This window comes from Cibotium barometz, chromosome 4, assembly GCF_041138505.1.
Source record: "Cibotium barometz isolate CiBa-2024 chromosome 4, ASM4113850v1, whole genome shotgun sequence".
Taxonomy (NCBI): domain Eukaryota; kingdom Viridiplantae; phylum Streptophyta; class Polypodiopsida; order Cyatheales; family Cibotiaceae; genus Cibotium; species Cibotium barometz.
The window spans coordinates 48647875-48662312 of NC_141049.1; the positions used below are offsets into that span (position 1 = coordinate 48647875).

Consider the following 14438-nt stretch of genomic DNA (forward strand, 5'->3'; position numbering starts at 1 on the left):
CGTGAAGAAAAGCAGTCTTCACATCCATCTGAATCAAGTCCAGATCATCATGCGCAACCAAAGCCAACACAGCTCTAAGTGTGGTCATTTTGACCACTGGAGAGAAGATCTCATCAAAATCCACACCATATTCCTGCTTGAAGCCCTTAGCCACTAACCTGGCTTTGTATCTTGGCTTTGCATCTGGTGCAACTTTGAGCCTGTATACCCACTTGCATGGCAAAACCTTCTTGCCTGCAGGCAAATGCACCAACTTCCATGTTCCATTTTTGTGCAGAGAATCCATCTCTGACTTCATGGCACGCTCCCATAGAGCTTTGTCTGTCCTCTGTAAAGCCTCTTTATAACATGAGGGCTCCCCACAGTCAGTAAGGATCAAGTAGTCAACCCCTGGAACAAACCTGTCAAGGGCTCTGGACGGTCTAGTGGACCTCCGTACCCAATGACCATCATTTGTAGGTTGCTGTCCAGCCTGCATATCACCCATTGGTGGCTCCTGTTCCATGCCATAAGGCTGAAAAATCATGCCCGGTATCTCCTCTAACTGTGGTATATCCATAGGGATATCTTCTGCCATCTCTGGCTGTCCATTTGGACCATTTTCAGCACCATTTAAGGGCTGGTTTTCCTGCTGTAATGGCTGATTTACAGCCCTTTGTTGTTGTCCATGATGTCCATCATCATCAAAGATGACTCTGCCAGGCTCCTGTTGCCTTGCAAGCTCCTTATACATGCATGTTTCATCAAAAATGACATCATTGCTGCGTATGATCTTTCTATTCATGGGATCCCAAAGTCTATACCCCATTTCACCTCTGTCACCATATCCTAGGAATATGCATTTGTGAGACTTAGGATCAAGTTTGGTGCGCATTTCCCTGCGTATGTGCACGTACGCAACGCAACCAAACACTCTCAAGTGCTTGTATGACGGAGGCTTCCCTGTCCATACTTCTTCTGGCACTTTCCCACCAAGCCTCGTGTTAGGTGACCTGTTTATAAGGTGAACGGCTGTCATAACAGCTTCAACCCAAAAACCATGAGGTAATGCAGCATGTGACAACATAGAACGGACCTTCTCCTGTATGGTCCTGTTCATCCTCTCTGCTGTCCCGTTTTGTGGAGGATCATAAGGAGTAGAGAGCTCCCTCTTGATGCCTTTAGCATCACAAAAGTCCTGAAACTGTTTGGACATGTACTCTCCACCATTGTCGGAACGCAAAGCCTTCAGTGTTTTGCCAGTTTGATTCTCAACATGAGCAACAAACTTCTGAAACACTGAGAATGTATCACTCTTCAAACGAAGAGGATAAACCCACACCTTGCGTGTGGCATCATCAATAAAAGACACAAAGTATTTTGCCCCTCCCAAAGAAAGCTGAGGCATCTCACATACATCTGTATGCACAAGCTCTAACTGAGCATCTTTCTGTCCAAGAGCTTTCTTGTGGGGGCACTGTAGTTGCCTACCATATATACAATGCTCACAAAACTGAAAACTTGAAAACTTTAGAGAAGGCAAGTAACCCAAACGAGACAATTGCTCCATTCCCTTGACACTCATGTGTCCCAACCGGCTATGCCACATAGAAATTTCCGGCAGCTCGGTTGCATTTACATTAGCATGGTGACAAACACCTGCATGCATAAAGTAAAGAGTGTCCACCTTAGAGCCTCTGGCAACAACCAGTGAGCCCTTACTAATTTTCCACTTTCCACTACCAAATGTGGTAACATAATCAGCATCATCAAGCTGTCCAGTAGAAAGCAGATTCTTTTTGATCTCAGGCACATGCCTGACATCATGGAGCATAAGGTGTGAGCCATCTGAAAACACAAGCCTCACATCACCTCTGCCAAGAATCTTGCATGCATGGTTATCACCCAAATAAACCACTCCTTCATTGCCAGCAGTATACCTGACAAACAAGTCTCTGCAACCTGTGACATGAAAGGAGGCACCTGAATCAATGATCCATGAGTGCATACCATGACCACCTGTAAGAAGTGAATGGGCATCAAGTGAAGACGTAAAGAGGACCTCATCCTCACTGCCACCTGCATGTGACACATTGATTTCTTCAATCTTGACTCCACTTTTGCCCTTTGGCTTTACATCTTTGGCTTCATCTTTCTCTTTGTCTTTGCCTTTTCCCTTTTCCTTTTGATCATTTTTCCATTTGTAGCATTGCTTTTTAATGTGTCCCTTCTTGCCACAATAATGGCATTCCAAATCCTTTTTGGAGCGAGACTTGCTCCTTCCCCTTTCTTGGCTTTTTCCCCTTTGCTGGGATCTCCCACGTGCATTCATTGCATTGGACTTTCCAACAGAGTTGTTTTTCCTGTTCATCTCTTCTTGAAGAAGAGCACCCTCAACATCTGCATATGACAGCATAGCATTCGAATTGCTAGTGGCTGTCCTGAATGTGTCCCAACTCTCTGGCAAAGTGCATAACAGAAAAGTGGCTTTGAACTCATCGTCCATTGCCAACTTTTGATTAATGACCTGGCCGACAATACCATTAAACTCATTTAGATGGGCTGTCATAGACGCCCCTTCCTTCATCTGAAGACCTATGAGTTTCTTCAACCAATACACTTTGCTTGAGGCACTTTGTTGGGCATACAAGTCCTACAATCTCTGCCACATTCCCCAAGCTGTCTTCTCTTCACGAATGCTGAAAAGTAATGAATCTGACACAGACAACATGATAGTAGATCTTGCCAGCTCATCCATATCTTCCCACTCTTCAGCAGTAAGAGAAGCGGGCATTACACCCCTTTCTTTGATAGGCTTGTGCTGCTTTTTCTGGAGCAACACATTGTAGCACTGGGTTTGCCAAATATCATAATTATGCGAGCCTTCAAGCTTCTTGATGTGAAGCAATGAAGAGCTCTCACCTGTGGTTGCCATAGCAAAATGCAACCTGTCAATGCCTGACTCCCTGCAAAATGTGCAAACACTGCACCAAAAAAGCACACAAAGTGCTCACAGTTTTTCTCCCAAAGTTTATCTCCCACTGCGGAAGCACAAATGCAACTTTTCTCCCACTTTTTGTGATGAAATCACCAAAATCTGGTTGCTGCAGATTTTGGACAGCACCTTAAATGTGCTCTGTTGCCCTTCCAAAGTACTGTACAGCAGTACCAAGTGCTCACCAATGATGTACCAAACCTGTACCGGCAAGTTCAGCAGCTGAAATTGAACCTTTTGGTCACTCAAAACAGTGTACAGCCATGCCAAAACTTGCACAAAGCTGTGCCAAATCTGTACCAGCAGGTACAATAGCAATAAATGCTCTCCTGGCTGTCCAAACGAGTAAAAATCAGACTTTTACAGACCCGTACACTGCATAAAACAGTCCCGAACAAAAATTGGGCAAAAGCCCCTTGACTGCAAGCTGATTTTTGAGGATTCAAGGCATAAATGTCTTGCCTGCTGCTTTGCCAAGCTCAACAAGCATACAAACTTGAAAAGCCCCTTGATTTACAGATCAATTTCTGATCATACATGGTACATTGACGCACATGAAGGCATCCAGAGTGTTCACGATGCTTCCCCCTGGCCACATATACATCAAATACATGAAAGCCCCTTGATTTACAGGCACATTGAGTGCTTGTAAGGCATCAACACATTATCCACAGCATCAAACGCGATTGCCTGCATGCAAATCAACCAAATCGGCACAAAAGCCCCTTGATTTGCACTGCAATTTGCTGTAATTTTGCCCAAATGTGCGATTTTTCACATCATACAGCATGTATGAGTGCTTAATTGCACAATTACATCAAAAGCCCCAAATTTCAACATCCAATTTCCTGCAAATTGATCCTGATTGTGACCAATGTAACCCAATTTTGCCAATTTTGCTCAAAATTGAGCAATTTGGCACCTGTACCTGCTCAATTGATTGAATTGATAAGAAATTCTCAAAATTGAAGGCAAATACCTCGTAATTTTTGAATTTCTCTGATCTGCAGGCTGAATTTCAGTTGTTGCAGGAGAGGGGGTTTGCTGATGCTGCTGCAGAAAGAGTGCTGCACGTGTGTTGATGCTGGAAGAGGAAAGAAGACCTGAATCTCTCTTTCGCCTTGTCTCTCACTGTGGGGTTGGCGGATTCATTGAGTTCGACACCAAGCAGGAGGCTTGCATGGCCATTGTGAGGCGGGATGGGCACAAGTTCAAGGGACGCTGCATCAGAATGGACTTCGTTGAGAAGCGGCCCCATGAGAGAGCATCTTTCACGTCTGTCCTCGTTGCCGATAGTGAACAAGGGCCGCGTGATGGATGCCCGCCTGCTGTGCGCTGACTCATAGACGGCTTTACGCCATCGCACGTAGGCTCGCCCAGCCTAGCTTCGAGCTGACACCTAGTCGACCTGTGTTCGCTCGCTGCTGAGCGCCACTCGCCTAGGTGGCCAGCGCTTCTACACGGCCTTCGCCACAGGTTGCTGTAGGCACCTTAGGCCTGGGTGCAGCAAGCGACGACATCTCTTGCACGGCCGCGTCAATGCAAGTAATAGCGTCGGGTTCACCACGCTACCTTTTGCCACGTGCTCACCCAGTCTGCCTGCGAATGATTCAACGCCTTCTTCTCCACCTGCGCCTGCCCTTCTACGTGCCTGAGCTGCCACCTCTCGCGACTGCTGGTTTGTTTCACATCGGGTTCACTGCTGGCCTCCTCGCTATGCTGCCTTCTGATTTCTCACAGGATCGGCCTCTCTCACTCACTCCACGCCTTACAGGAAAGGGGAGGGAGGCGCTTCACGCTCTGATACCAGTTGTGTGGGAGAAGGAAGAAATTAGGGTTAGGTTAAGAGTTCATGTGGGAGACATACACAGAGAAGCAAGGGAGAGAGAGAGAGTGAGTTGTGGGGATAAGTCAACTCATGAGGCATGAGTGTGTGACTCCCCTATCACACATGTATATTGCACTAGTACACATAGTGCACTTAGTACATTAAAAGTACTAAGTGTACTATGTACTATAACTTATGGGCTTGTACACACTATAAGGGTGGGCATAACGCCTTTACCCCAACAAGGGTGGGTGGGAAAAGGGAGCAGGCGCACAGGTCAAGCCCGCCAGCCTTCTCACACCAAAAAGTCTCACCACGTGCAGTCCAGACGTGTCGCCAAAGAGAGAGAGAAGATCGTTTCTGACCTGTGCGCCCAGCCGACCAGCTTTTTCAAAGAAAAACCACCCATGTATGCTGCAGCCCGACTGTGTGCCCAAGGAGAGGATTAGCCAGTCGCCTGTGTGCCTCTGTGTCTCCTACCGCACCCTTCACAAGAGCGTGAGAGAGAATTCAATGTGGAGAGAGAGGGGGAGAGAGAGTTCTGCCCGACTGCACCTCCTGCGCCTGACTGTTTGCAAGGGGGGAGAGAGAGAGAGGGAAGACGCCTGCGATCTGCGAACATGTGACCTGTGCCCTGTGACTTTTCAATCTGCTGGCCAGTGACTCAGCGACTCTGCACGCCTTCGACCCTGCTTGCGTGTGTCTTAGCTCGCTTGCTCGTTTGCGATTCTGCTCGCCTAATCTCCTGCGACCTACTCGCCTTCATCTCTGCTCGCCTAATCTCTTGCGACCTACTCGCCTTCATCTCTGTTCGCCTGCCTTTGTGTCAATGTGGAGAGAGAAAACGCAGTTCAGCCCTGCCTCCCTGTTGACTAGGCCGCCGGCCTGTGGCAAAGAGGGAGAAAGCGAGTGCTGCACAGCCTTGCTTCTCAGTTCAGCCCTACTTCTGAGAGAGAGAGAGAGAGAGAGATTAAGTGTCTACTAAAGACCCAATGGGCCTATGAGACTAAAGTGATACAGTAATGTCCATGGCATATCTTATCATGGAAATAGATGGTATACCACTCTCCAAAATATCAAGCATGGGGCTAATGAGTATGGCCGAGAGGTCTCCCTGAGCTACATCACGTGGAAAGATAGCTTGATGGTGGTGGATCATGTCTTGGATCTAAAGCTAATGAGGGGATCGGGCCAACGTCCGGGGGGGCGGGGGCGTCGGGCACATCGGAATGCGGAGAAAGAAAGAAAGATATATTAAGCGTCTACTAAAGACCCAATGGGCCTATGAGACCAAAGTGATACAATAATGTCCATGGCATATCTCATCATGGAATGGAAAATAAAACAAAAAGAAAACATAAATATAGCTATCTCACTGGGGTGATACAAAACAGTCCATGGAAACTCGTCATGGAATACTAAGAACATAAAACCATGGGAGCAACATTAGCTCCGAGTAGATGGTATACCACTCTCCAAAATGTCAAGCATGGGGCTGACGAGTATGGCCGAGAGGTCTCCCTCAGGTATGTCACATGGAAAGGTAGCTCGATGGCGGCGGACCATGTCCTGGATCTAGAGCTGATGAGGTGTTCGTGGCCAATGGGAGGGTCGAGGGCGTCGAGCACGCTGGAGTGCAGAGGCTCGGTCCGAGGTAACTCCTCTCAGGCGAGGTAGGTCCAGAGCAACTCGTGGAGGGTCCACAAGATCCACTATGTCGGTGTCCTCCACCTCCTGGGTCCGGAAGAAACTCGTGATGGTTGGCTGCCGAGGAAGGGGGTGGGGTGGCTGGGGCCTGTGTCTCAAGAAGGTGTCCCTGTGCCTGCAGAGCTCAAGCAAGAAGAGGCCCAAGCAACGCTGGTCCTGGAGAGTGGACCAAATCCCTCACGAAATAGACAGTGAAACCTCCCGCGGATCTCATAGTATACTAGGCAGCGGCATATGTAATGCTCCTCCGTCTCAACCTCTGTGTGGTGGCATAGTCGGCAGATCCTCTCCTCTCTGGGTGTCCATATGAGCTTCCCGGCTCTGAAGATGCGCTCAGCTCTACTTGTCTCCACTCTGAGAGGCGGTGGGAAGAAACCCATATCTGGTCAATCGCAATCCACATGGCATGGGACATGTGAACACTCAAGTAGCCCGGCTGCTGGATGAATCCATCCTCAGTGAGTGTGAGGAAGTGGTCTCTGTAAAAGTGCATCTTCGTGGGGAGCTCCGAGGGTGTGATCCATGTGCAATGTGTGTAGAGGCTAAGAAGATCTGACCGGATAACCCGGTTGGTATCCTCGTGAAACAGCCGGAAAAAAGGGGAGTCCAAATTGTACTGAAGGGGGGGTAGGCGGTCCATGCAAAGCCCATATACTGAGAACCAAGTGGAAACTAGTGCATACCATACTCCAGAGTGCCCCTCAGGTGCTAGCTGTTTGGAGGACTCCAGGGCAAGCCTCGGGTACCTGTGGGGATCCATGTGATTGATGCGATGGAGGTATGTGACTGTCTGGAAGAGTGCCTCCACTACCATCGGGGCTGCAGCAAACTCTGCCTGGATAATCTGGTGTGGGACTGATGGTTTGCTGCGGATCATACGGGAGAACATCATGACCTGGGGCCGCTGAAAGTGACACCAAGGTAGACATAGGATGAGACAATCTCCACAGGATCCCCTCTATATGTGAAGCGCAATCTGGATGTGACGGGGCGAGAGGTATTGAAGACCATTACCTTGGTTTTACCAAGGTTAACAGAGAGGTCCTGCTAAGTGCAAAAGTCATGTAAGGCTTCCAACTGTCTCTGAAGCCCTTCGGCTAAGTCTGAGAGGAGGATGATGTCATCTGCATAAAGTAGTATGGGGATCAATATGCCTGCTAGTGTGGGACCAGCCTCGCCCAATCCATCAATGAAGCTCGAGATCTCATCAATGTAGAGGCCGAAAAGAGTGGGTGATAGAGGGCAGCCCTGTTTCACCCCAATAGTGCTGGAAATCTCCTGTGATGTACCTCGTGGGGCTCTCACTCGTTGGGTGACGGACTCATAGAGGGTGATGATGCTCCAAACCATGTCAGATGGGACTCCGATCTCCTGTAGACGGTGTAAGGGGCGGGCTCGGGATACAGTATCAAAAGCTTTGCAGAAATCCACAAAGCAGCAGTAAATCCTCTGGTGTTGTGCTCTACCCTCCTCGATGATGGCACGGAGGGTGAAGATGTGGTCAAGGGTAGAGTAGCTCCTCCGAAAGCCAGCCTATCCTAAGGCTCTGCATCCCTGGCTCTCTGCAAATGAACTGAGCTCTGCCTCTAGCACTGATCCATAGAGTTTGGCGAATGTGTGGCCAATCATGATCGTCCTGTAGTTATTAGGATCAAGTGGATCTCCGGCTTTGAGGATGGGGGTGATGGTGTTGGTGGACCAAGAGGGTGGAAATCCTTCACAATGGGCTCTATTGAACATGTAGGCTAGTAGGGGCGCTAGGGTATCATGGGCATGCTAGTTGTACTCGGGAGTGAGTCCCTCATGATCTTGGGCTCGCCCATTGTGTAGTCTATGAATGGCCTTGAGGACCATGCCCTTTGTGAAGAAGGTGGAGGTGGTGAGGGTAGGGGTGGCTGATGGGGGATATGATAGAGGGAGCGTGCATAGGAGTGCCATGTGTCCGGGCAGGTGATAGGTGTGGGAGGGCGATGTTCTCGGAGTTTCCTCCATGCCTCTTTGCAATTCGGCCCTAAGAAAAGTCGGTATAACTCATCCTCTTTCCAAGCATAGAACTCCCGTTTCTTGCGTTGGGTGAGCCGTTGAGAAATCCATTGGGCTTGGCGCTTCGTGATTAGCCCAATCCGTACCTCATGCTTAAGACGGGAGCATGTGGCCCGACATTCGCCATCATACCAACAGTTCTGGGGCATGGAACCGCAAGGTGGCTTGGCGGTAGACCGCCGCGTGTAGATGAAAGAAGCGGTGGCAGATGTGTGGAGTATGGTGGTGAGCTGTGATGTGAGGGTCGATAGGGGGACAGTAGGTTCCACATCGTGGAGTTGGCGGTAGATGTGGTTGGAGTAAACAAGGTCAAGCTCGTGATCAAAGAGGACCTAAGTGTAATGTGAGATGGGGGGGGTGGTGGAGGGACGGGTGGTGTGCAGGTAAGCGTGAAAGAGAGGTAGGCATGGTCAGCTTCAAAAGGGGGTGGCAGAATGGAGAAGTCGGGGATAAGGTGTGCCAAATCCGGAGATCCCATAAGGTAGTCCACAGTGCTAGTACCTCTTGAGCGAGGGAAGGTGAGGGCGCCGGAGGAGGGCCATCGGGACATCCCGTTATAGATAACGAGACCATGTGCAGCTCCCAGCTCTAAGAAATCTCTCCCGTACATTGTGACCTCCGCCACACGGTCCTGTGATGGTCGCTGCAGCCCTGTGTCAGTGATGTCCAGCTCCTGTAGTCTGATAGGGTTGTCTAGATCGAGTGGTGGGACCTGCTGACTTTCCGTCGTGGCGTTGAAATCCCCAAGCAGGAGGACTTCCCCCAACTGTGAGAACTCCATGATATCCTCATATAATGGTAAGTACGGTGACTGGCCATGCTGTGCGGCGTAAGGGGAGTGGCGTGGTGGAAAATAACACACAGCAATGTGGATGACTCTGTCACTGCTAAGCTGTAGCCGCACCCAAAGATATCGTGCATCCTCGTCCTTTCGAATGATGCTGAGAATCTGTCGGAGATGGGATCTAAAAAGGACAGCTACCCCCCAAAGCCACGTACTCCTCCTGATGTGTGGGTCTCGCCTCGAAAAGCTCACTCCCACTCATACCCGGCTATGTATGGTAAACCCCTCTCAGGGCTCTGATGAGTCTGTGTATAAAAAATGACATCCCTGCCTATGAGAATCTCGCTCAAGCCTCCTGGAAAGAAAGCACATGTCTCTGGGCATGGCTCCGATGGGTCTGGCAGGGAGAGAGAGAGAGAGACAATGCCCATGAAATCTCATCGTGGATGAAATAAGAAAAGGCAACAGTAAGCTAAAACTGAAAACTGAAAGCTGAAAGCTAAGATTTCATACTTTGAGATTATACAAGATGAAAAATCTAGATCCTACTATGCCAGGTATAGGGTACAATAAGTGATGGGATATGGAAGAGCTGAACAAAAACAGTTAATCAACTGTGTATGCCAGGCAAAGGCCCATCCATGATGTCCATATTGGGTCATACAAGGAGGCTAGAGATGTCGATAGTCTGCTACGAGGATGAGGCTGCTCAGTGGTGGGCCAGGATCTCCTGAATCCGGGGCTGATGAGCTGGGAGTGATTGGATGAGGGTGTCTAGCTCTCTGGAGTGTGCTTGCCCAATCTGATGTGACTACCATGGGCTTGTTTTACGAGGGGGCACTGTGATATAGGCTCCCATATCCACTGTGATGGGCTTTGGTGCCTCCCTATCCAACCCCTCTAGGGTGGAAAAAACTGGTGATGGTGAGCTGAGAGGAGGGCTGTTGGGGGTGAGGATCTCTGAGTAGTGGCTCTCTGTGTCGGCTGAGCTCCAATAGAAAGAGTCCAGGGCGAGGGGCATTGAAATCGGGCTGCGCACAGTAGCAAGATCTGATACCATGTTTAAATAGTAGTGAGCTTCGGCTATGGTGGATTGTAGATGAAGGCATCCATAGCTATGGAGTAGGCAGAGATAGAGAGAGAGAGAGTTTAGAAATAGAATACAACGCTAGAGAGAGTACAAAGTACACGACTCAATGATGTGATTGTTAATTGATTTCTTCAATGAAGTACACGCATGTTTACAGCTTATGTCAAGAACACACAAATATCTAGATATTATTTGATACCCCTCTAAGAGGTTGTTCACACAAACAAGACACTACCACTCTCTAGGAGGTGGTTCACACACACACACACAAGCAATACTTTGATCCAACACTGCGTTGGGGGAAATCCCCGCACTCGCACATGGAGAGCCCCATCCTTCCTGCGTTTCTCCTCCTCGAGAGTCTCATTTATGATGCTTTGTGGGGGTTTGTGCTTCCTCACCACCTCCACCAAATCTTTCTGCAGTTCTTCCCACAACTTATTACTCGCAGTCTTCAGCTGCTCCAAGTCCGTCCATAGACCCTCCTGTATATTCATTTCCCCTTCCTCCATTGTATGGTTCTTGACAATAGCCTTTAGGGCTTCCATTTCTGCCTGTAATTCCCCTATCACTAGGGCAGCCTCTGGGATTGCCTATTGTTGCATCTGTGTCTCTTTTAATGTCCGAGGCTTCTCCTCCTGATGGTTCACCTTTTCCTCTAGTTCTTCAATCTTTGTATTCTTGCCTGTTATCTCCTTGCGGAGGCCTTCCAACTATTTTTCATGTTGGTTCAAGACCCTGTGCGACAGCTTCTGCTGCTCAACCAATGCCTTCTTGGTGTTGTCCTCCACAGTCTTGATGTATGCCTCCAGCTCTTGTAGATTCATTCTGGCTATTCCCCCCTAGTTGCTGCCTTGGGGGCCTGAGCAGGATGGGTGTCAGAGACCATGTACCGAACAGCGTGTAGGGCAGGGAACTGTAGGAGATACACATTTTGTAATGGACATGTATGTAGGAGTTAGAAGTTTATTAGTGCTAGGTACTAGGCACATAGTTTATTTGGGGTTTTTATACCTTAGAGTCGCTTGTATGCTTTATGGTGACACATGGCACATTTTACGTGGACCCCTTGGTCCTTAGATGTAGGGAGGGACTTTTTACTTTTGTTGCTATAAGATTTTCTCACACAACTCTATGTGAGAGCTTCCACTTCCAACCTCTCCTCACTTGGTTTACTGTACGTTTGTGTATGTAGGTGAAGGTTTCCATCCCTCACTCCTCCTAACATTAGGTATCAGAGCAGTCTGTGACCTTGCAACCTGTGGTGTCTCCTCTCATTTGTTGTGACCTTGCGACCTGTGGTTGGTGCTGTACCTTCGACCAAGTGAAGGCAAGTACCAAGTGGTGCTGTTGAGGCGAAGCACAGTCAACAAGCAAAAGCACCGTGTGGTGCCGTGCCGGCTCTATAGAGAGAAGCACGTGGCACACACGACAAGTGTGAAGAAGCAGCGCTATCGACAGGCGGCACACAAGGCATTTCTGCACCACAGGCGAAGGCGGCTGTGTAAGCAGCTGCACAAGGTGCTGCATTAAAGGCAGCTGGAGCTGCACCTGGTGCTGTACAAGAGCTGCACACAGCAGGTGCTGCATCAGCGGCAACACACCTCTTTGAGGCTGGTCAAGAAAGATGCCATGGTACCGTGCTCTTTCATCTCCAAGTTGTGAAGCTTTTGCTTCAAGTAAAGCAACCTAGTTATGTTTGTTGCTTCATACATGTTGCAGAGGGTCTCCCATGCTTCCATCGGGAAACTGGTGGTGCTTACGGGTGGAATGATATGATCTTGGTTCGACCTGCTAATTATACACACAATGCCCATTGGGCTCTCCAATCACTCGTGCTTTTTGTTAAAGTTTGGCCTCACTTGCAATCAGCTTTACTTAGGAGTCAACTCCTCATCATGAATAGATGATTCTGCTTTGACGTCACTTGTCTTCCTTCTATGAAGCTCTGGCTGATTGGACGCGCACACAATTGTTGCACATATGCTTCCTATGTGAGTGGGTCTGTGATGGGTGTGGGTGGTGGTTTTTCTTCAATGTGCCAAGCATTCAAAAAGAGTAGGTACAACTTCATCTCTCGTTTGGCAGAAAACACACGTTTCTTCCGGCAGGTAAGGCATGGTGTGAAGACATGGCCTCAACTCTTGCCATCAGAATTTAAAGTTTCAGCAAGTTACAGCTCTTCATCGATGAGTGACGTGTGTCTATGGAGAATCAAGATACTCTGGTGCCTCAATGCAGCCATCCTCTGAAACCCTCAGGAAGTGCTCTGTAGAACTGAAACTTCGTGGAACCTCTGGTGGTATGTGAAGCTGGGTTAAGTCAAGGTGGAGGATGTGGTTGATCTCTTGCTGGGCTAGATCCAAGAATGGGAAGTGAGAGAGAGAGAGAGAGAGAGAGGTATTTACAGGTGCTCTAATAATTTTGCGGTGCTCTTGCCGGGAGAGTTCCAAGAATGGGAGGGAGAGAGAGAGAGAGAGAGAGAGAGAGGTATTTACAGGTGCTCTAATAATTTTGCAGGTCAGAGGTGTAAAAGTGTCAGAAGTGGAGGTTTGGCAAGACCTGGCTGGGCTTTACACAAGCTTAGCTTTATGGCATGATGCTGAAGTATGCTTGGAGAAAGCTCGAGGCTTGAAGTTACACTCTGCAGCGACATGGCATGCCATTGGTATGGATGCCTTTTCTTGCTTTTACCTTCGAAGAGTACCTTCAAAGAGTACAAAACATTTCTTCACATTAGGCTGAGAGTAATGCACTTGAAATGGAATTTGTGCGGTGATGAAAGGTTTATCTTTCATGCAGGAGCTCTGCATGAAGCTCGTGGGCAGCTACATGAAGCTTCAGCTTCTTATAACAGTGCTCTCGCAGTTGACCCTGACCATGTGCCAAGCAAGGTATCTGTAGGAGCATTACTGCGGCGGAGTGGTGGCAGTTCTTTACCTGTCGCCAGAAGTTTGTTAACGGATGCACTTCGTTTGGAACCGACAAACCACATAGCTTGGTACAATCTGGGGATGGTGCATAAGCTTGGAGGAAGAGCTTCTGATGCAGTTGATTGCTTCCAAGCTGCTTTTGTATTAGAGCAGTCTGCTCCGGTAGAAAAGTTCAGCTCGCTTTCCTGATACCTTGAAACTTTCCCCTAGAGAAAATGAGGCTTTACATACGTCCACACTGTTATCATAGGTCACTTGTATTAAATTTTCTGAATGTCTGTCCTGTATGTTTGGCAGGATTCTCTGGGTCTTATTTTTTTTAGCAATGTTCTCTGGCTTCTGTATCATCAATTCTGACCTTTTGAGGAGGCTGTATCATCATCATTTTTTAATGGATCATATATACTGAGATTTTAACATCAGTTTTATGGTGTCCATTTTTTCACAAACATATTAAGCATGATATCAAATTTTCAAGATATAAAAAAAAAAGCTTCCTGGTATAACATTTGAATTGTGTCCATCATCGAGGGGAGGTGAAAGAAAGCGTGGGAAAAGGGAAAGAGGGGAAATAATACAAACCGTGATCCTCTACCCTGAAAGAGTTTGGACGAGATTAGTAGAGTGGTAGGGATAGATTTCTATGAAGAAGAAGATGTGGGTGAAGAAGTTGAAAGACACTTCTTCATTCTATGTGTGCAGTTTTATTGCAGATTGTAACAAGCTAACGACAAAGCTTGACAAAGCAAGAAGTTGAGGAGATACCCAGTAAGAAAATGGAAGAAAGAAAAGCCTATATGCATGTTAAGGTGATGATTAACTCATGATACTCTTCACCTTTACTATAATCTGGCCTATAGTCATGTAGTTAAGCATGCACTACCTAATTAGTTATGCCTTCAACTTTAGAGCTATCAGTAGAGAGTATTGTTGAGGCAAATGATCAACAACATAGACATTTTTATTTTTTGATCATAACAAAAATTGAGCAACCAATTACTCTAAATGTATATGCATGTAGGTTCACGCTCACTTTCCCAATAGGTGGCATTGGGATCATACAAAATTGAAACCTCGCT

The 14438-nt window shown here is 47.9% G+C and overlaps 1 protein-coding gene across 1 annotated transcript in view; it reads left to right on the plus strand.

Annotated features, from left to right (window-relative positions):
• LOC147639345 (protein NPG1-like) overlaps positions 1–13781 on the plus strand; it is a 106371-nt gene extending 92590 nt beyond the window's left edge. The window contains exons 4-5 of the mRNA XM_086790277.1: positions 12947–13094; positions 13229–13781. Coding sequence (XP_086646403.1) covers positions 12947–13094; positions 13229–13548 — 468 coding nt within the window. The 3' untranslated portion in view covers positions 13549–13781. The remainder of the gene's footprint in view (positions 1–12946; positions 13095–13228) is intronic.
• Positions 13782–14438: the final 657 nt, after the last annotated feature.